At 44.1% G+C, this 23,064-nt stretch overlaps 1 protein-coding gene across 3 annotated transcripts in view; it reads left to right on the plus strand.

The window, feature by feature from the left end:
• The window catches only part of LOC307044807 (uncharacterized protein), a 59,898-nt gene extending 37,322 nt beyond the window's left edge, over positions 1 to 22,576 (plus strand). The window contains exons 2-5 of one of the 3 annotated variants that reach the window (XM_079690202.1): positions 19,058 to 19,151; positions 19,259 to 19,353; positions 19,688 to 19,854; positions 22,005 to 22,576. In XM_079690202.1, coding sequence (XP_079546328.1) covers positions 19,058 to 19,151; positions 19,259 to 19,353; positions 19,688 to 19,854; positions 22,005 to 22,031 — 383 coding nt within the window. In that variant the 3' untranslated portion in view covers positions 22,032 to 22,576. Of the gene's footprint in view, positions 1 to 18,560; positions 18,883 to 19,057; positions 19,152 to 19,258; positions 19,354 to 19,687; positions 20,737 to 22,004 lie in introns of those variants that run through there. The other 2 variants (XM_079690201.1, XM_079690200.1) reach the window with 2 other exon arrangements.
• The last annotated feature ends 488 nt before the right edge of the window (positions 22,577 to 23,064 follow it).

Here is a 23,064-nt window from a genome sequence, read left to right on the forward strand (position 1 = left end):
GGTCCCCAGAAGCCTCCGGAAGCAAGACCCCGGTGAAGACTGTCATGTGGTCCCCATAAGCCTCCGGTAGTGAGACCCCGGTGAAGACTGTCATGCAGTCCATAGAAGCCTCTGCGAGTGAGACCCCTCTCAAGTCTGTGATGCGGTCCCCAGAAGCCTCCGGAAGCAAGACCCCGGTGAAGACTGTCATGCGGTCCGTAGAAGCCTCCTGTAGTGAGACCCCTGTATGCCAGAAGACCCGTGCGTCTGTCTCCAATAAGCTGAAAGCTAATCTGGCTAAGGACTGGCTCTCTCCCCAAAATCAATGGTCCACTGGGAAGGGACGGGGGAATACCATGCGTGAAATCACGTTGCCTAAAAGCATGGAGACGTACATTCAGACATACAGAGGTCATTGTGAGGGTCTCGCACCGACAGTAAAACGGAAAGAGAATTGTATGTCCAATGTTAGCCGGATAAAGAACTTCCTAGTATTCATGGCCCATGGATAGACTGGCTGTTTCTAAAAGACACAAAGAGGGTCCGTGGCTGGAGCGGGTATATTTCAGAGTCGGGCCGGACAGTCACAACATCGCTGTTGTTCCTGAAGACTGTGAACCATTTCCTGAGGTACATGTCTGCATCAAAGCTCCGGGGGTGCAGGCTCACCCAGTCTGATATGACCCACATCATCAGAGAGGTGAAAGCCAACATTAACGATTTGAAAAAGTCTGTCACTCTCCACCAGTTTAAGGTGAAGAGGGACAAGCTGGATCGTCTGCCGAGCCAGGCGGAGCTTCTCGCCGCCATGGCGGCCGCTGAGAAGCACATCCCTGATCTCCTTGACCTGATGGCTAGCAATCCGACCTCAATCACCCAGTACCTGCTATATGGCTATCTAACCCTCCATTGGAGCCTCCTGTATGGCCACCGTCCGGGTGTGTACACAAACATGACCAACACGGAGGTCTTTGAGGCGGACAGAAGGGGCACTGCTGAGGGCTACATCATCCACGTGCAGGATCACAAGACTGCCAAGACATTTGGTGAAGCACAGCTGGTGCTTACAATAAAGGAGTTTAGCTGGGTCATGTGGTGGATGGGGATAAAACAGGGCTTGTCGGGTCCTCAGAGTGAATTCTTCCTTTTCACATCGGGGAAGCAGGCTTCCAAGAACCTGAACGCTCACTTGAAGAGGGCTTGGGCTGATGCTGGGCTAGAAACAGCCGTCACCTTCACCATCTTGCGCACTGCCCTGGCTGACAATATCAAGCATCACCAAGATCCAGAAAGAAGGTCGATTCTCGCTAGGTTTATGTGCCACGACGTAAGCACTGCAGACCGGTTCTACGCGAATACGCCTGGAATAAAGGAGGCATTGAAGATCCGCTCCATGTTCAGGGCGGCGGCAGCAGCTGCAGCAGCATCATCATCAGAAAGAGGTCTACCACCGTCAGCTACCTCCGAAGAGGACTCAGGGGCGGAGAGCAGCGATACCTCTTCTTCAGGACCGATTGATACTCCTGATGAGGGGAAAGGGGCCGTGGACTCAACCTTTTTCCCCCGGTGCACTGTACAAGTTAGACGGCTAATATGGCCCCCAGGCCCCTGTTAATGATGTTGTAATCATGTTGTTATTATGTTTATTTTGTATACTGTTTTTGTAAAAATGGTGTGATAATTAAATAAATAAAAAAACATTAGTATAACCTTGAAGGTTCCCAGGGGCAAATACAGTGCCAGGTATCAGACTATTTAAACAATGTGTACCAATGATTAAGACACCTTCCCTGGCTTGTAAAATGCGGTTATGCGCCCTGGACGTATCAGACTATTTTAAACAACTTTTCCCTGCCTTTCAAACACGTATCCCTGGGTGTTTTAGCCTGTCATTTTGCAGGATATCATTTAACATTGACCCTCTCCTGAAAATGGACATATTCTGTGCATTTCCGGGAGAGGTTACATGTTAAATTATATCCTGCAAAATGACAGGCTAAAACGCTCTTCCATACGTTTAAAAACACTTTTCCGACTATTTTAAACAACTTTTCCCCGCCTTTCAAACACTTGTTCCTGGGTTATAGCCTGTCATTTTGCAGGATATAATTTAACATGGAATCTCTCCTGGAAATGGACATATTCTGTGCATTTCCAGGAGAGGTTACATGTTAAATGATATCCTGCAAAATGACAGGCTACAACTAACTTCCATACGTTTAAAAACACTTTCCCCGACCATTTAAACATTATTTCTGGCTTGTAAAGTGCGGTGATGAGCCCTGACACTATCAGACTATTTAAAGGGTTACCAGGAGCATGAGAATATCCTCCAAAGAAGGGGTGGTAGTGTCATGAATAAGGCCGAATATGGATGCCGATGTGCGGACGGTAAAGCACCGCAAAATCCACCCCCTTTAGGGTAACCAGGGGCATGAAGTTCTGTAGGGTGTGAACATCTGGGTTTAGTCCGTGGGGGAGTGCTTAAGTCCGGGGGCCCGGGGTCTCACGGTGCACGAGGTTATGGAAGTACCACTGTTGCCGGAGGTCCTCAGTCCGTCCTTTGGGGCTCTGTCAGGGGCTACAGAGAGGTGGTTTTCCCGGTCCCTCTCCTGGAGGTATGAAATAACCTGAGCTCCATGTGAGGGAGAGAGGCTGGAGGTCATTAGGCCGTTCTTTGGGGCTCTGTGAGGTGCCCAAAAGAGGTGCTTTTCCCGGTCAATTTTAATGGAAGTCTGACATGAGCAGAGTGTGCATGTGAGGGAGCCGTGCTGGAGCTGCTTAGTCCGTCCTTTGGGGCTCTGTGAGGTGCTTTTCTCGGTCTATTTTAATGGAAGTCTGACATGAGCAGAGTGTGCATGTGAGGGAGCCGTGCTGGAGCTGCTTAGTCCGTCCTTTGGGGCTCTGTGAGGTGCTTTTCCCGGTCTATTTTAATGTAAGTCTGACATGAGCAGAGTGTGCATGTGAGGGAGCCGTGCTGGAGCTGCTTAGTCCGTCCTTTGGGGCTCTGTGAGGGGCTAAATAGAGGTGTTTTTCCCGGTCTATTTTAATGTAAGTCTGACATGAGCAGAGTGTGCATGTGAGGGAGCCGTGCTGGAGCTGCTTAGTCCGTCCTTTGGGGCTCTGTGAGGGGCTAAATAGAGGTGTTTTTCCCAGTCTATTTTAATGTAAGTCTGACATGAGCAGAGTGTGCATGCTTTGAAACTAATCCACCCACGCTTAGCATGCTATTTTAGGGTATAAATCGTACCTTGTCACCATGCACTGTGCTCCCTGGGACGACGCGCCCTCCTGTGGGGACACATGAGAACTGCACTCAAATCACTTTGTGCTTTTTAAACAGTTTAACATATTTTTTTCCACATTTAAAAACCGCTTTCTGCCCTGGAAATCATTTCTAATCATTATTACCGTTATGGAGGGGCTGCAGGAACACTTTCCCCGCCTTGCAAACATTTATTCCTGGTTAAAATAATCAATTTGTTCCGCCTGCTTTCCGTCAGCACCTCTGCGGCTGTCGGATTAACACAGATGAATGCACTTTTAACACTCACGCAGCCAGAATTCCTGCTCTTTTCCTGGGTTACAAAGTGAGGTGACGCAGCCTGTCCTCTGAGTCTCCCCGCCTCTCAGAGACTTATTTCTGGGTAAAAAAAGCCATGTGCTCCGCCCCCTGGATCTCTGCATGTGTGTGTGCCTGTGAGTCTCTGGCTACTGTCCACATGCCCGCATTATGAGGCACTATTTTCGGATACATTTTCTCATTTTCACCACTTTTCATGTTTTTATTATGTATATTGTTATATTATTATTATTATTATTGTATATATGTATACTGTGTATACTGTTTTTGTAAAACTCATGTGATTATTAAATAAATAATAAAACATGAATATAACCTTGAAGGTTCCCAGGGGCAAATACAGTGCCAGGTGTCAGACTATTTAAAATATGTTTACCCAGGATTCAGACACCTTCCCTGGCTTGTAAAATGCGGTGATGTGCCTTGGAGGTATCAGACTATTTTAAACAACTTTTCCCCGCCTTTCAAACACTTGTTCCTGGGTTATAGCCTGTCATTTTGCAGGATATAATTTAACATGGAATCTCTCCTGGAAATGGACATATTCTGTGCATTTCCAGGAGAGGTTACATGTTAAATTATATCCTGCAAAATGACAGGCTACAACTCTCTTCCATACGTTTAAAAACACTTTTCCGACTATTTTAAACAACTTTTCCCCGCCTTTCAAACACTTGTTCCTGGGTTATAGCCTGTCATTTTGCAGGATATAATTTAACATGGAATCTCTCCTGGAAATGGACATATTCTGTGCATTTCCAGGAGACATGTTAAATGATATCCTGCAAAATGACAGGCTACAACTCTCTTCCAGACGTTTAAAAACACTTTTCCCGACCATTTAAACATTATTTCTGGCTTGTAAAGTGCGGTGATGAGCCCTGACAGTATCAGACTATTTAAAGGGTTACCAGGAGCATGAGAATATCCTCCACAGAAGGGGTGGTGGTGCCGTGAATAAGGCCGAATATGGATGCCGATGTGCGGACGGTAAAGCACCGCAAAATCCACCCCCTTTAGGGTAACCAGGGGCATGAAGTTCTGTAGGGTGTGAACATCTGGGTTTAGTCCGTGGGGGAGTGCTTAAGTCCGGGAGTCCGGGGACTCACGGTGTGCAAGGTTATGGAGGTGCCCATGTCAGGGACACATGCTGGAGGTCTGTGGTCCGTCCTTTGGGGGTCTTGGAGGGGCCACAGAGAGGAGATTTCCCCGGTCTCTGTCCTGGATGAGTGAAATAAACAGAGTCTCCATTTCAGGGACACATGCTGGAGGTCTCTCTCCCGAGAGTGGACGTCCATTGCCTGTAAATAGGTCTAACATTAGGTCTGTCACTTTGGCTAACCGCACCACTGTCGGTCGTCTCCCGAGAGTGGACGTCCATTGCCTGTAAATAGGGCTAACATTAGGTCTGTCACTTTGGCTAACCGCACCACTGTCTGTCGTCTCCCGCGAGTGGACATCCATTGCCCCTAAATAGGGTTAGGGCTAGGGAATGCTCCGGTGTTTGGACAAAATTAACATAGGATCACTCCGGTCAATGTACGTGCTTCGTCTCACTGGAATATTAATGGCCAGATTGATTACAACATCGACCCAATTTCTCCGGTCAATGACAGGAGAGTTTTGAAAGTGACAAAACACTGTTCCACACATTTAAAAACACTTAATCAATGTTTACCCAGGATCCATGCACCTTCCCTGGCTTGTAAAATGTGGTGATGCGTCCTGGAGGTATCCTACTATTTAAAACATGTATACACTCATGTACACCATTCATAGGGTTCCCTAACACAATGCACATAGTCTGGAGCTCTCACTGGGGTCCCGCATATGCTTTAATCAGGCTTGTCCATTTGGCTATCAGATTGTTAACGAAATGGACAGATCCACAGTTTTCCCCCTAAAAATGATTTTTAATCAGTATCTTTGCATTTAAATGATGGATGCTATCATCCACATGGTTCCTTAACACAATGCACATAGTCTGGAGCTCACTGGGGTCCTGCATATGCTTTAATCAGGCTTGTCCATTTGTCCATTTGGCCATTCAAATGTTAACGAAACGGACGGATTTCCGTCCATTTGGCTATCCGAATGTTAACGAAACGGACAGACTTCCGTGCGCATCAGCGGCTGTCGGATTAAAACAGTTTAATGCGCTTTTACCACTCACGCAGCCAGGATTCCTGCTCCTTTCCTGGGTTACAAAGTGAGGTGACGCAGCCTGTCCTCTGGGGCAGCCTGCTCCTCTCTGGCTACTGTCCACATGCAAGCATTCTTCCAGGTAATGTCTGAGAGTCATTTCAAATGGTTTCAAACTGCTCTGGGTGTGCGCCATCCGTGGAGTCTCCCCGCCTCTCAGAGACTTATTGCTGGGTAAAAAAAGCCATGTGCTCCGCCCCCTGGATCTCTGCATGTGTGTGTGCCTGTGAGTCTCTGGCTACTGTCCACATGCCCGCATTATGAGGCACTATTTTCGGATACATTTTCTCATTTTCACCACTTTTCCCTGGGTAAAATTAGGTCTGTCACTTTGGCTAACCGCACCACTGTCGGTCGTCTCCCGAGAGTGGACGTCCATTGCCTGTAAATAGGGCTAAAATGCGGCCCTTTAAAGACCCAGTGAAGTGCATGTTTTTGCACCAAAATGAAATGGCAGTTTCATTCCTTACATATCATTGTGCCTGTTCATGGCTAAAATAATTTTTAATAATTCATAATTAATAAATTATTAATTTTGCCGTCCGAGCCTAATGGAAGTTGCAGACGATAGTGGCTGTGACGTCACAAGATGTACCCAGTTGCGATTGTAAACATGGCGGAGACTTTGGAAAGTGATACTAGTGTGAGAGAAATTATTGATTTGGACAGCTTTTCGGACAGGATAGATGAGGAAAGTGATCAATTTGGTGCACTTTGAGGGCAACATTAAGAGATTTATGGATACAGCTTTCAACACTCATATGAAACATATATTTCAATAATCAAAAAACATTGGAAGGATTTCTTAACCTATTTTATACAACTAATATTACATAGATGGAAATATTTGTTTACATAGATGACCAAACCCACTGACATAACTTAGGCTACAGTTTACCTCCCTGAGCTGACGTTATCTCTCTCAGTCCCACAGGAGAGCACTCTCCCTCTCCTTATTGTTGAAACAGCTAATCTCCGTTAGCTCCGAGCTAGCACCAGATGCTAACGACAACACTGTAACTCTCTCAGTCTCTCTTTCTCTCTCTCTCTCGAATCGACCATTGGCCTTTATTTATCATGATCAATCAAATAATCTACGAAACAATGACACCAGCCAGGCTCACCTTCATCTTTAGGGAACAGAAACATCGCCACTTCGGCAGACTTGACATTACTACAGCCAGCGGCAATGCATCGTTTCCCCTGTGTTTTTCATCCCTCTTTCTTCACTGTCGCCTCCATTGTCAGGTTTTCTCGATTGGCAATCACTTCCAGTCGACTCCGACAGACTATCCAGGAAAATACTAGCTCAAAAACGTTGAGAAATTCGACTTTGAAAAAGAGAAAAAATGAACGGTGGTGAATGTAAACAGTGCGGCGGCGTCCATCTCGTGAAGTCACGCAGTAGATCGCAAGCCACGCCCACGAAGGCGAAGGTCAACTGCAGATTTCCCCGGCAAATTCAAAACTTGTCAAATTCGTTGCTATTCCAACATCTTTTGATATGGGCTCCAATGGACAATTTTGGTCATTACTATACGTATTAGCATAACAGATCATGCACAGGTGCACACTTCACAGGGTCTTTAAGCCCTCTGCTCTGGCTCCCTTGAGCTTAGACAAAAATAAGAAGGAAATAAAATAAAAGTACTTGTAGGACTATTTATATTTTGTTGCACGGTTGAAATTGTTTCGTATCTTGTATTTTGAGGTGATACTGTGACACATAAATAAAAAACAAAACGGTTTTAATTAGGTCAACTAAAATATGCGTCACATCCTGCTACGGTCCCGCGCGAGCGCCTTTTCTTGGAGGCACTCGCGCGGGGACCCCCGGCTCGATGAGCGAACTATGGATAAATCAAAGAAAAGTACCGGAGGAACACAGGATTTAATTCTGTGTGGACAGAGTTATATGCTTTCACAGCAAACGATGCTGGTTTACCGGTATGTTTGATATCTAGAGAGAAGTTGTCAAAGGTGCTGCAGCCTTTACGTATCGAGGAACAACACGGGAGAGGAAGACAGCTGACGATCTTCAGTCATAATTCAATGGGCTGGGGTATGTAATTTATTTCAGAAAACACTTTTTGTTATATTCCATGGAACGCTCTTAACGTCCCGATAGCAATGAATATATTAAATACTTTGACAATAAATACATACAAAAATTCATCTCTGGAAGCCGTAGCGCTGTAAAAAGCACGACCAATCATTTTAGCCGACCCGGCTAAAATAACTAGATGGCCTACCTGCCTGTCAGCCTTCCATCTCTGTTCCATCTGTGCACAAACTTATCTCGTGGCCTCATTGATGATGCGCGTTCGTATGTGTTGGAGGAGGGACTCTGTAAGAAAGTCTGAAGGAAGAGGCCTATTTTTTCCGGTTGTGTATTTTCAAATTCTAGCGCACTCGAGCCGGTTTCTCCATTCTTACCTACCCTACCTTTAACTCTTTTTAGGGTGCAGCTATATGTTTTATTTATTTCAAAGTGGGCCCATTTTAATAATATTTTTTTTTCCTTCAAATGAGGACTCCCCAAGTGCTGTGTTTAATTTATTTTAAAGTAGGCCTGTGTATTATTTGTAATTCTCCTTATAGGAGTTCTTTCTTTCTTATTAGAGGTTAACAGTTGTATATAATGTAATAAATAGCCTAATAAATGCAAAAAAACTGTAGTTTTTGTCTGATATAACAATAAATACAACTTTATTAGCTTTCAAGCTATGAAATATGTTTTGCGGCTCCAGACAAAAAACATGTGGGGAAAAAGGAGCAAAATGGCTCTTTTGGTCAAAAAGGTTGCAGACCCCTGCCCTAGGGTTTTCGGACCCCCCCAATAAAGCAAAACTGCACGTTTCAGAGAGGCCTTTTATTGTGGCCAGCCTAAGGCACACCTGTGCAATAATCATGCTGTCTAATCAGCACCTTGATATGCCACACCTGTGAGGTGGGATGGATTATCTCGCTAAAGGAGAAGTGCTCACAATCACAGATTTTTTCAGATTTGTGAACAATATTTGAGAGAAATGGTTATTTTGTGTATATAGAAAATGTTGGGAGCAAAAACTAAAGTGTTGCATTTATATCTTTGTTCAGTGTAGTAACGCTATTAGTTACCGCAAAAAGTAGTTGCGTTACAGTAACCAACTGTTAGTCCCAACACTGCTTAGTTTACAGCTGTGCTAGAAGCTCTTTACTGTATGTTGAGCTAAATGCTAAAGTCAATGCTAACAATGATTATACTTGTAGGCTGAAGTTATGCAGTACTATATAGTGTTTACCATTAAAAAAAAAAAAAAAACATTTTTGTTTACTAATGAGCCCAAGAAAAAATACAGCTGAGGCTTTTGGATATTCACATTTTGACCCGTTAATGGCGCTAGAGAAAACTAAACCGATCACCTAAATCAGTAGGATTCATCCTCTGGCGACCAAACATGTGTGTACAAAATATAATGTCAGTCAAGATGTCCAGAGATCTCCATCTGGATATGTAGATTCATTGCTCTGTTTATTTAGGCTTAAAGAGCAATTTCCAGGTTAAAGACACCTGTGAATAAATGTGTAGGAAAATGATGAATACACTAGATTTTCAAAAAGATATACAGAAATATACACTACAGTGACATCTGGCGTCGTTTTTGTAAGAAATGTTCACTTCCGCATAAAAAAGCCTCGGCACGTAACGTACGTAACATTGAGGAAACAAGGGGGAGAGCGGCCGGTGTAACGTATTTATAAACATGGATCCCAATGCTAGTTTCGACACAGAAGACACAGAAGAAGTTGAACATGAATATTCAAATGCATATGACGGACCACAACCTTATAATTATGAGCCTGCTAGGCGTCCAAGAGACCAGGAGCAGCCAAGGATTAGAAGAAATAACGGCCATCGGAGAGAAATTGAGCTGTGGTGTGAGGAGAACCAGTGGAGAACTGGGCAGCTATCTTGGTGAGTGACCGGCGTTAGCTACAGAATGTTAGCTAACGTCACATCACAACATTGTGAGCTATCATATATCAGGCTATAACTAACGTAGCATTGATAATATAATAACGTTAATGGCAGGACTGTTGATACTGATCCATAACAGAAACTAACGCGCAAGTATCAGCCGTATCTCGCGTTACCTAATGCAACTCCACACTACGGTGCTGTGTACCGGAGGAGAGACGCGAGATACGGCTGATACTTGACGATCTGGCGGAGAAAGTTTGTGGAGCCTCCGTTGATATGCCGCTTGATGGAAAGCAGGTGTGTAGTCGGGGAGGGTGCACAGCTGATTGCAGCAGGTGAGTGGAGGTTGAGCCAGGAGTGACAGCCACCACGCACACACAAACAACACAGACAGGGGGAAACAAACAAACACAAAGGAGACGGCTGGAGCAGTACAGCCATCACAGCGTTACCTAATGCAACTCCACTATGTCTTACGGTGCTGTGTACCGGAGGGGAGAGAGAGAGAGCAGCGAAGGGGGGGGAGAGAGAAGTAATACGGTTTCCTGATAAAGCTTTGGAGAATATGTGCTGCAGGGAGGTGGATGCACAACGCACCCAGGAATGAACGCTCGCTCCGGTCCTTTTTACTGTGGACTCGTTGTCCTGACAGGCTGGTATTTGTGCAACCTGCACAAACACAATACTGCACCATGATTACAAATGGTGAAATACAATGTAAAACTACCGAAAAATACCAGCTCACTAAAACACAACCGCTCAACTCAACGCAACTACTAACTATACCCACGGTCAGAGAGCGGAGATGTTTCCCCTTTGTTATGTAATATGACGCGTTTGACGTATAACCTTGAAAAAAAAGCCGTTTTTAAGAGCAGAGCTCAAAATTGCTCCTTTCCCTCTGAATTCCTGCCCTTATGTCTCGTAAAACCTATCAAATCCTACATTCACTTTTTTTAATTGTAATTTTCAACCAAGTTTAAGCATAAATGTAGAAAAAAAAAAAGCCCTGCAAGATGCTCTTTAAAGCTCTATCCTGCATTTCCCAAAATGCACCTTACCTATACCTTCTCTGTCTAGTAAACAATAATATTTGGAGCCCCTCAGCCCCACTTCATAACTCAGGCTTTTTGTTTCTGTGAGCCACAGAGGAAACGATTATGCATACAGTCTGAGTCAACATCCTCATGACTACAAAGAAAGAGGCTTTATTTGTCCAACAACCCAAATAATTTTTAGACAAAGCAGTTGAAACGTATCTCGTTGTATATCTCTCATTGTTGCCCCTCATGTGCATTTACAGGGTCAGCCATAGTACATCGCCCCCGCAACAGTGTGTGTGGGTTAGTGCCTTGCTTAAGGGCACATTGGCAGAATTGGCAGCTCTCTAACAAGCCAGTCAGCACTTGAACCTGCGAACCGGTGACCCTCCGGGCCCTAACCCCTTAAGCCTTGAAAGGCCAGGAAAAGGCCTTGATATTTCACAGCACCTGTCTGACCTTAGTTCTTACCTGGAGCTGATCTCCCCTAACCTTTTAAACCAAGTCCACAAACCATCTGGGAGAAGTGAGGACGAGAGAGACTGACCTCATTTCTCAAAGTCCAAATGTCAGACTGGTCCTTACTAAGATGTACGTACAAGAACACACACAGAGATGCACACACACACACACACACACACAGTTTTTCTCCTCCACAGCTCTTCTGAGTCCTCTTGTGGGAACAGTGAGTAGTTACATTGTTATGTACATATCTATATACAGTGTGTTGTGTTCTAATATACTCCTGCCAATAGGGGGCGCAGTGTAACCAGAGTATACATACAATGTTGAGAGAAGAAGAGTAAGCCCGGGAGTTGATGCTGTGGCAGTTAAGCATGACGAACAGTAAAGAGTTGAGTACCCGTATCCTCTGTCCCTTGTTTCATTAATTTCTTTCTACTAATACACAACAAATTGGCGACGAGGATGGCCGTGGCTTCTACTCCTTTACCTCCCACCTTTCTTCAGTGTCCGGGAGAACCTACTATGCCATTTGGAACATGGCTAAAAATGTTCGAAAACTATCTGCTAGTGATCGACGTGGAAGGAGCCAAGTGGCCGGATACCCGTATACGTGCAACGCTGCTACACAGCGTCGGAACCGAAGCACAGAGGATATTCTACACATTGACTGAAACGGGAACTACATACAACCATGCCGTGGCTGCACTACGGGCGCATTTCGTGCCGAAGGTAAACGTAATTGCGGAGAGACACAGGTTCCGCCAACGAGCCCAGAGACATGATGAAACAATTGCACAGTACGTCTCTGCGCTACGTGAAATGCTCGTTTTTTGTGAATTTGGAAATGCAGAACAGGATATGCTGCGTGATCAGATCGTGGAAAAAGCCTACAGTGGACGCATACGTGAACGCTTGCTGCTAGAAGACAAACTGACACTGGATAAAGCCATTCAGATTGCAAATCAGGTGGAAATGGCGGCGCGCAACGTGGCCGAGTTCTCCAACAGTGAAGTGCCTGTGAGAGAGATCAGCGCGCCAAAATGGGAACAAAAACGTCCCGCTGCAAGTAAACAAAGGCAAGGTGAGAGAAAGTCTGAGCAAGCACGAAGATGTTACAGATGTGATTCAGATAAACATATGGCCAATTCCACACAATGCCCTGCTACAAACAAAATATGCAAATCCTGTGGAAAAACTGGGCATTTTGCCAAAGTGTGTCGTTCAGAACAAAAACGTGAAGTGAGGGAGGTCGTTATTCCAGAACTGACTGTTTTATTGCTGAATAATTCTGCCCCGAAAGAGAAGAAAATAATGTGCACTGTAGATTTGGGACTTTCTCCTGCTAACCAGTCATTTGAGATGATAGTAGATACTGGTTCTTCAGTGTCACTGCTGCCGGCTCATGTGTACGAGACCTATTTCAGTCACATACCACTGAAACCTACAAAGGTTCCTCTAGTCACATACTCAAGACAGAGAATCCCAGTACTAGGGAAACTGCATTTACGTGCATTCCATGACGGAAATACTGCCTCAGCTACCCTTTTCATTGTGAAGTCAGGTTCAATACTGCTGGGCCTGGACCTGTTTGAGGCACTGGAAATGGTCATCATGAGAAACAGAGTGGTACTGAAGTCAGAGCACACAGTCAGAGAGATAACAACCCCACCTGCAACTCCTACTACACCGACACCTACTGCATCTGCACCTGTTAATACAGTTTTACCTATGGGCTGTGTTAGGAACGTAGTACACAAAGTAAGAGTGAAAGATGAGGTGAAGCCTGTGCAGCAAAAATTGAGAAGGCTTCCATTCTCAGTCAGAGATGCTGTTTCTGCAGAGTTAAAGCGCCTTCTTGATGCTGACATCATTGAAAAAATAGATGCCTCTCCCTGGGTATCACCGATCGTTGTGACTCAACGAAAGAACTCATCTAAAATAAGGATGTGTACAGACCTCAGGGAGCCTAACAAGGCCGTCATAATGGATTGCTACCCCATGCCACACATGGAGGAGCTCTTCTCAGAACTCAGAGGAGCTACCATATTCTCAACCCTCGACCTGGCTAATGCATACTACCAGCTTCCACTGCATGAGGACAGCAGAGATCTGACTGCTTTCATTACTCACGAGGGACTTTTCAGGTACAAGCGAGTTTGCTATGGGCTAGCATCAGCACCCTCAGCATTTCAGAAGATGATGTCCATGGTGCTGAAAGATTTACCTGGAGTGCAGGCATATCTGGATGATATCATCATTTACTCCTCATGCCGTGCTGAGCATGAAACCCGCCTGAAAGCAGTACTGTACCGACTGCAGGAAGCTGGACTAAGTCTCAACACAGATAAATGCAAATTCTACCAGGACAAACTAACGTATCTAGGACACAGCATAAGCAAGGAAGGTCTGCTGCCAAATGATGACCACATTGCAGCTATTCGGGATGCTCCATCACCCAGTGATCCAGTGACTCTCAGGTCTTTTCTTGGCCTAACATCGTGGTACTCCAAGTTCATACAGAACTATGCAACTGTGGTGGAACCAATGAGAGATGTGCTACGCAGAGCTACATTCACATGGACTGATGAGGCACAGAGTAGTTTTCAGCAGGTTAAACTACTCATCACAGACAGTTCATCACTCGCTCTTTTTGACCCGTCACGGCCCACCATAGTGTCTACAGATGCCTCAGACTATGGCATAGGTGGGGTGCTGACACAGATACATCGTGACAACACTGAAAGAACAGTGGCATTTGCTTCGCGCTCTCTTAGTGCTGCAGAGAGAAAGTACTCTGTGGTAGAAAAAGAAGCTTTGGCCTGTGTGTGGGCTGCAGAGCGTTGGAGAACCTACTTGTGGGGAACAAAGTTCACCTTAAGGACTGATCACCAAGCTTTGACCACACTCTTGGCTACAAAAGGCATGGGGAGAGCTGGTATGAGAGTAGCACGCTGGTCGGCCAGGCTACTCTGCTTCAACTATGATATTGTCTACAGACCCGGTGCTCAGAACCATGCAGCAGATTGCCTTTCCCGCCTGCCACTGCCACACGGACAGGACTGCACCTCAGACACGGAACCAGAGATGGTTGCTGCTGTCTCTGCCCTGCTGACTGCTGTTCCCTCGTCTGACTTCACAGATGCCTGCACTTCCTGTCCAGAGTTACATCAGCTACGCAACTACATGACAGACGGGTGGCCAGCTTCATCCAAAGGCCTGCCTGCTAACATGTTGCCGTACTACCAGGTGAGAAATGAACTTTCTGCACAGGAACAACTCATTCTGAGAGGGAGTCACAGGTTAGTTGTTCCAGTAAAGCTACACTCACACATGGTATCCTTAGCACACGAGAGCCACCAAGGCATTGTACGCACAAAACAGAGACTCAGAGACTTGTATTGGTGGCCTAAAATGGATGCACTGGTACAATCGGTTATCGCCGCCTGTGTGTCCTGCCAGATGAATGATAAAACAGCTAAAACTAACCCTGTACCTATGACACCAGTCCCTCTGCCTCAGGGGCCATGGTAAAAGCTTGCCCTCGACATCGTGGGCCCATTTGAGACTGGTCCGGTGGACTGTAAGTTTGCTATTACTATGACTGACTACTATTCAAAATGGCCAGAAGTGTGTTTTGCCCCAAGATGCACTACTGCAACAGTGATCACCTTCATGAGATCAGTGTTCAGCCAAAAAGGGAACCCTGTGTCTGTGGTGACAGATAACGGTCCACAATTCACATCCTCAGAACTCGCCTTTTTCCTAGAAGAAAGAGACATCCAACACATCAGGACTACAATCTACCATCCAGAAGGAAATGGAGCGGTGGAGAGGCTAAATAGAGTGCTGAAGGAAAGCATTCTCACGGCACAGAGAGAGAACGCTCCGTGGAAAGCTCACGTTGCTGAGTTTCTTCAGGTCTACAGAGCTACACCTCACGCCACTACAGGGACATCTCCGTTCCAACTCATGTATGGAAGAAAAATGCGAACCAAACTCTCAATCCTGCCACAGCTTACGGATACTCAGGATCAGGAACTGAGAGACAGAGTGGAAAATAAACAGTGGCACATGAAAACATATTCTGATGCAAAAAGAAATGCCAAGATTCCCAAAATACATCCGGGAAGCCTGGTGCGTGTGAGAAACCCGCTGCATGTCAAAAAGGGAAAGCCAAAGTTCAGTGAGCCTCTGAAAGTGACCAAGCAGAAAGGACCTCACAGTTACACACTTGATAATGGAAAAACCTGGGATGCTTCACACCTGTCGGTGCTTCCAGAAACATTCACTCCTCCATCAGAAGAAGTGAGGCCTGCTGAGCCAGCTACAGTGCATGGTGCTCAGAGCAGGAACCAGCGAATCAGAAAGCAGCCTGTTTGGATTGAGGACTATGTCACTTAAACTGTGGTTGAATTAATGTTTGAAAATGTTCTGCATATTGTGATATGTGAAGTTATTATCATTACAGATGGTTTCATGGTTACTACGTAAGTGTCTGTTTAAAATGCTAATGTTATGCATGCTGTTCAAGGGGAGAAGTAACTCTTTTTAAGAAGGGGGGAAATGTTGTGTTCTAATATACTCCTGCCAATAGGGGGCGCAGTGTAACCAGAGTATACATACAATGTTGAGAGAAGAAGAGTAAGCCCGGGAGTTGATGCTGTGGCAGTTAAGCATGACGAACAGTAAAGAGTTGAGTACCCGTATCCTCTGTCCCTTGTTTCATTAATTTCTTTCTACTAATACACAACACAGTGTATGTTTCATATGTATTGCATGGAGTATGTTTATATTTATAAAACGGACAAGTCAAATCAAGCCATCTGATTGGTTCTTAGCCGTGATATACTGAGCGTATACCACGGGTAGAATTGTAAGTTACTTTTCACAACAAGTCAGTATCCCTCCGCATCTGAGAAAAACAGTATACAGTTGGGCTGAAAAGCAAACTGCTTGCAGTTTGCTTTTCAAACTGGAACAAGAAAGCAGCGGAGAAGTAACGGGGCAGAAACCCTCCTTTTTACGCGGCGGTCCAGACATCAAACGGCAACACATATTCAGTGTGCAGTTCCTTTGGCATTAGGGCAGGGATATCTAGATACTTTCCAAGGTTTGACATAATGAATTGTGCTACTTTTAAAGCAAGCAAAGATGTTTTCAAATATGTAATCAAAGAAGTCCGCAAAAACGCTATCGACCAATCAGATTGCTTGATTTGACTTGTCAGTTTTATAAATATATTTAAATTTCTTCCGTTACGAAACAAACTTACAAAGCATAAGATGGAAACATTTAAGATTAACATCGACCTCCGGGAGGGTCTTACTATGGAGGAGAGGATTGAGCAGTGCCTATATACTGTATCTCCGGGGAAAAAAGCGCTTAAACGACGACATGCAGAGCTACGTGAAGAGCAGGTAGACCAACTGGAAAAGTACCACCATTCAAAAGCTTTCTGATGCGGGTCTTGAAACAAAGCAGAGAAATTATGAGCGTTAGTGGCCACAGGTGCGAAAGCTCTCTCCAGAGCTACTGGAAGCCCAATCTCGGGGACCGGAGAAAGTGGAGCAATATTCTCGCCACGCCAAGCAACAACCAACAACCTCAACCTATAAAAGTAACCGCGTAAGCGTTCTACTGATGCTGGAAAGTTTTTCAGTGGCTACACAATAAACGGCAACATACAAATCAATGTAAATAAATAGCCACATAATGGATCAACGCTCTCTGTCTAATATGTTCGCTAGCTGTTAGTGTTGTTGCATAGCAACCACCTCGCACTATGTTTCGTGCAGAAGGCAACGGAGGGACTATTTTATTTTGAAAATCGTTATTTACTACTAAAAACCTCTGCTTCGCGTCGGGCCGAACCACGCCCCTTAGCTGTGATATAATGAGCATATACCAAGGCCTGTCGTGAGCTATTGCTTAAATATATACATTATATATATATATATATATATATTAGGGATGCATCGAATATTCGGCCGCCGAAAATTATCGGCCGAAAATTGTTAAAAAGGCCCTTTCGGCTTTCGGAAAAATATCACCGAATGTCACGGAACAGGGTTACGTTGGTAAGCTAACGTGTTGTTGTGATGACGTAATCAAAACGCGGCGACAAGCACGGCACGCGACCATGCTCGCGGCTGGCTCACAGCCAACATGTCTGGCGCTTGGAGATATTTAAAAATATCAGAGAAAGAGGCGCGGATTGCAATTTGTAAAACGTGTTCAGCTGAAATTTCTCGAGGGGGTGTAACTGCAAAGACTTTCACCACTTCGGGATTACTCCATCACTTGAAATCAAAACACCCGGACAAATATGCGGAGTAAGATCAAATCACAAGCACTGACAGCGAGAGACTGTTCAGCGCTGCCTCTCATGTGCTTGATGAGAAGAGGAACAGACTTATGGCTGATAAAGCAGAGAAGCTACTGTTCATTAAAAAGAACCTCCCACTTTTCCTTAATAAGTAGACAAGGCTGGTTTATCATAAGCTTATCTAGTTCTACATGTCTACTCTATACCCACTTTCCTGAACAATTTTCATTGTGAGTTATAATTCACCATCTCAGGTTATCATTAGGGGGAAATGACAGCAGCACAGTGTTCAATATATTGTACTTTCGGTATCTAAATGATACAATGTTGTCTACATTGCTCATGAGGACAGACCACCTTATTTGCAGATTCTTGAAATTGTAATTGAATTTGTAATTGATTGTGGGTTTTGTATCCAGCTTTCACTTTATGTATCTTTATACAATGTTTACTACTTTGCTTATGAGGACAGACAGCTTTATTTATAGATTCTTGAAATTCAATTGTAATTTCATTTGTAAATAGTTACATTCATGTGGATTTATCCAGTTTGCACATTTGTAAGCATGCACTTATAGGTTGCCATAATCATGTCTTTTTCCATAATCAGGTAGCTGAACAACATTGGTAAAAAAAATCATACATTATATATATTTATATATATATATATATTTCTATTAATCATTTTCGGCCTTTCGGCATTCGGTTTTCGACCAACTGTTTCCTATTTTCGGTATCGGTTTCGGCCAAGAATTTCCCATTCGGTGCACCCCTAATATATATATATATAGTATTATAGCAATAGTTTAAATGTAAACATTGAGAACTTATGAATTAAAATCAAGTGAATTGAATAAATTAAAATCAAATGTGTATTGATTAAAGCAGTTTTATTTAGTTTGAATGATGTTCAACAGCATTCCACTATTGTTCTTCTGTTTCTTTATTCTTCCGCTTCATCTTCTTAGTGAAGATCACGTGCACATTATAGACCCTTTTACAGCCGACGTCATCAAAAAGTTGCGCGCGCATGTGGGCAACGGAAGTGGTGTTGTTTTCAAGCAGTTCTGAATGACAAAGACGAGGTAGCAACTGGTTAGCAAGCATTTACAAACTGTACCCAGCATCAACATGTCTGGTTGTTGCGTATACGGTTGTACGAATCGCTATTCCACCGGCGGACTAAAGTTTTATAGGATTCCGAGAGGACCACGACCATTTCAGAGCAACCGGTGGCGTCTGTGGCTGCAGGCGATTAAACGTGTGGACTGGAATGAGGACATAATCAAAAATGCTCGCGTCTGCAGCGCCCACTTTATATCAGGTAATGAGGTTATCTAGCCTACTCTTTGATTTTACGGGAGAGCCTTGTTTACATTAGTGATTGTCTGTATGATGTAGAATAATAATCAAATGCAGCTAAAGTTTGATAAGCTGGCGTTAGATTTGCCTAGTAGCTTGCTAGGCTAAACAAACGTGTTTGTGTTTTATTTTTGCAGGCAAGGCATCATTGGACTCTAGTAGTCCTGATTTTGTGCCATCTGTGTTCATGTACACAAAACAAAGCCAGAACCCAAATGCAAAGATGGACAGGTAAGATTAGAGTTGACATCCTCTCAGTCGAGCATAAGCTTTGGTGCCTACAGCTGCTGTTCTGAGATATGGATTAGTCTAACTATGAATTTCTGCTGTTACTGTAGGTACCATAGGAAAAGGAGGAGAGCTGACACTGCAGCAAATCAACGTGTTACTTCTGAAACTCCAGAACAAGAATGCAGCATGGATCATTGTCCTGGTATGAATATATGAATATATCATCTTACAATTAACTGATTGATTGTCAGGGTTCCCACCCTCACTGAAAGAGTCAATGTGCTCCTAGTGTGTGTGTGCTCCTGCCAGGCCCACTGCTCCAATTGCTATGTATTTATGTGTGTGATGTGTACACTGGCCCCTGGATGGGTCAAATGCAGAGGAAAAATCTCCCCCTGGGATCGATAATGTATCTTCTCTTCGGTCATGGAAAAGTTTTGAAAATTCATTGGTAAAAATGTGTGAGAACCCCTGAATTGTGAACTTGTTTGCATTGGTTGCAGCACATGCTAATTTTTCACTTTTCTATATTAAAGCTGAAGAGGATATCCCAGTTCCAAAGAGAGAGTACGATGATCTGAACCTGAGATACAGTCAACTTCAGGAGGAATATGTCAACCTGCAACAGGAGTTTGACACACTACGAGCAGAAAATGTAAAGCTGAAAGAGGAGCTGCAAAAATCTACATTCTCCTACACCACTGTTAAGTGCAATATTGGACAATTGATTTTTCTCACAGGACTGACCTCTGTGGTCTTTGAGTGGCTGATTACAAAAATGATGGGCAGCGTAGAAAGAATTCACAACAAACTTACAGTAGAGGACCACCTATTGATTATATTGATGAAATTAAGGTTGGGCCTATGTAATACTGACTTGGCTTATAGATTTCAGGTATCAAAAACCACCTTATCAAATATTTTGTGGAGCTGGTTCCCTGCTATGGCCTTGGTCCTCAAGCCACTCATTAAATGGCCAAGTAAGGGTGCAGTCAGGGGCGTAGCTGGAAATTCTGGGCCCCATGAAAGAATCTATTTGTGGGCCCCCAATCCATGCGAGTGCGCATTAGCGCGCACGCTAAAAAAAATGTGGCCATTTATTTATTGATGAAAACGCATAATATGGTTTTTACCTATACATTCGGATCAGCAGTTCAGCACCAGTTCAGGATGTCGCATTGCGTTCATCTTCAATGAATGGACCAATGCAATAGTCTACCAAACAACCTTGAGTTGCACTAGCTAGGCATATTTTCCCCTATTCTTGTGACAATGTTTTCTGATACTCAACATACAAAAGCTGTTACTTGTCCTGTCTCTCTGTAATCCCATCTCCAACACAAATAGTCTACTCAAGCACACTATTAGGTTGACAGACACTTACATTTTGATGTGCTCTGTAGTATACAATCGTTCCCTGCTTGGATATACCTTTTACGAAGCAGATTTTGAACTGTCGCGGGCAGAGCACTAGCTTTTTTGCTGTAGCGGCCGGGTTGCTGCCTTTCTCAGCAGAGTGCTAAAGCCCTACCTGTTACACGCGCAAGTAATTCGAGGAGGCGCGAGTGACAAGTGTTGAGTTATTGGTGGGGACAATTCAGGATTCTTGGATACTGGTGGGGTCAGAACCTTGCGTCCACCCCCAAAACGACACGATGAAACCCAACCTCGAAAACCCTGTTGAAGTTAATGAACTGTAATGGACTGCAAGAAATCAACATGCACTGACTATCAACTTTATCTTCTGTCTATTTAATTGAAAATTACACCCAATACAGGAATGAACAAACAAAAAATCTCAACATTCTTTGACTTATTAAATTAAGATTTGAACAACACAAGGACAAAAGTATAAATTAACTGAAGATTTGAACATAATTATAAAACAATAAACTCTCAGGACATGAACACACTTACAGCAAACAATGAAAAATGTAGTGCGAGAGGACTATGCATCAGATAGTAATTGTTCACAATGTGGGCTGTAGCCTGTCAGCTTACTATAGGGAAACATCCCACAATCCTGTCATAGACTGGATTTTTATTCCTAAATCCCGAACGCCAATCGCCGGACCTTCTTGGTGGCAAAATCTTTTACGAGCTCTTTGAAATCAAGTGACAGAGCCAGCTTGCTTTCAATCGATAACATTGCAAGGCTGTTCAACCTCTCTTGCGACATGGTAGATCTTAAATAGCTCTTGATAAGTTTCAACTTACTAAATGATCTTTCACCACCAGCTACGGTAACTGGGAGCGTCAAGAAAATTCTGAGGGCAATGCAAACGTCTCCAAAAATGCTCTGGAGTTCCATCTTGTATATTGCATTCAGTAGATCAAGAGAGCTACAATCAGGGGGGAAAGTGGCAGAAAATATTTTATTGAGATGCCTTATCTCACTCTCAAACTGATCTGTGAGATCCTGTGAGTATTTCTCCCTCAGTGGCTGACACACAGAAGCCATGACACTGTCACTCAACTTCCCAATTTTAAGTATGGCAGCAAATTCTTCAACAATATTTGCTGTTGTTTGGAACCGAGTGTCCAAGTCACTTATGATCTGGTCCATGGCAGTGAGAAACACAGTGTTACGGAATGTTGTTTCTGGCCTATCCTCCTGACCTGTTCCTTCAGCAGTTTCATCATGAAACCTCTTCCTCCTCCTCTCACGGCAAAGTTCTTTTTTGAAATGAGGTGGAACCTCCATTTCCTTAGCTACCATTGATGCCTCAGACAGAATAGCATCCCATCCATTTCTGAGAGTCTGCATCTCATCTCTTAGTGCAGCAACATTACCTGCCTCCACCTCTATTGAGATTTTCCCTGACTGGAGTATCACATTTCTGTCATCAATAGATTGCAATACTTTCACCCAAATGGTGAGAAGGACAATGGCATCAAATGACATGAGGTAGTTCCTCAGACCAACAGCTTCAGATCTGGCCTCACCTGTGAGACTGCATGAGCTCAGTATGGTAGCAAGGGCTTCAATGACACCAGGTAGGTGCTTTGCTACAGGTTTCACAGCATCAATTCTCGCACTCCAGCGAGTGTCAGATAGCCTATGTACAGAGCAACCTGTTTTCTTTTTGTATATAGACCAATGAGATGGACTGGCACTTACAAATGTGTAGAGGCGGTTAATGTAACCAAAAAAGTTGGATACTTCAGGGCTCGATTCTGCAGCATGCACGCCTACCAGATTCAACGTGTGGGAGGCACAAGGTGAGAAAGTAGCAAGATTATTCTTTTTCAGTATTTGTGCTTGGACTCCCTTGATTTTCCCTGACATATTCGCCCCATTATCATACCCTTGCCCCCTGCAATCACTAATGTCTATCCCTAGATCCAGAAGCACACTCTCCATCATGCCTGCTATTTCACATCCTGTTTTTCCGTTGAAATCTTTGAATTCAATAAATCTTTCAGTGATCTCCCATTCGCCTGTGTCTTCATTATAATGTACATATCTTATGAGCACAACATTTTGCTCGGTGTGGGAAATGTCAGGCGTTGCATCACAAATGATTCCATAGTATATGGCATCCTCCCTTTCCGTCAGAATGGTTTTTAAAACCTTTCCCCCACACAATTCAATAAACTCGTTCTGGATGTCTGGGCTCAGATAATGAGTTAGCTGGCTTCCTTTTTTGGATGTCCTGATTTTGTCTAAGTGGTCTTTCAAGAGTGGATCATATCGTGACAAAAGTTCTAGCGTACCTACAAAATTTCCATTGTGGACATCGCCCAAAGTATGCGTTTTACCTCGGAAAGCTAAATTCCTCGTTGCCAAGTGCAGAGTGACATCAAGGAGTCTCTGCAAGATAGCTTTGTTTTTCTCAATTTCAGACTGTAGCTCTCTCTGCAACTGATGATCAACGCCACATGCAGTCATAACCGAACACTGTAGGTGTTT

Source organism: Notothenia rossii, assembly GCF_949606895.1.
Source record: "Notothenia rossii genome assembly, chromosome: 6".
NCBI lineage: Eukaryota > Metazoa > Chordata > Actinopteri > Perciformes > Nototheniidae > Notothenia > Notothenia rossii.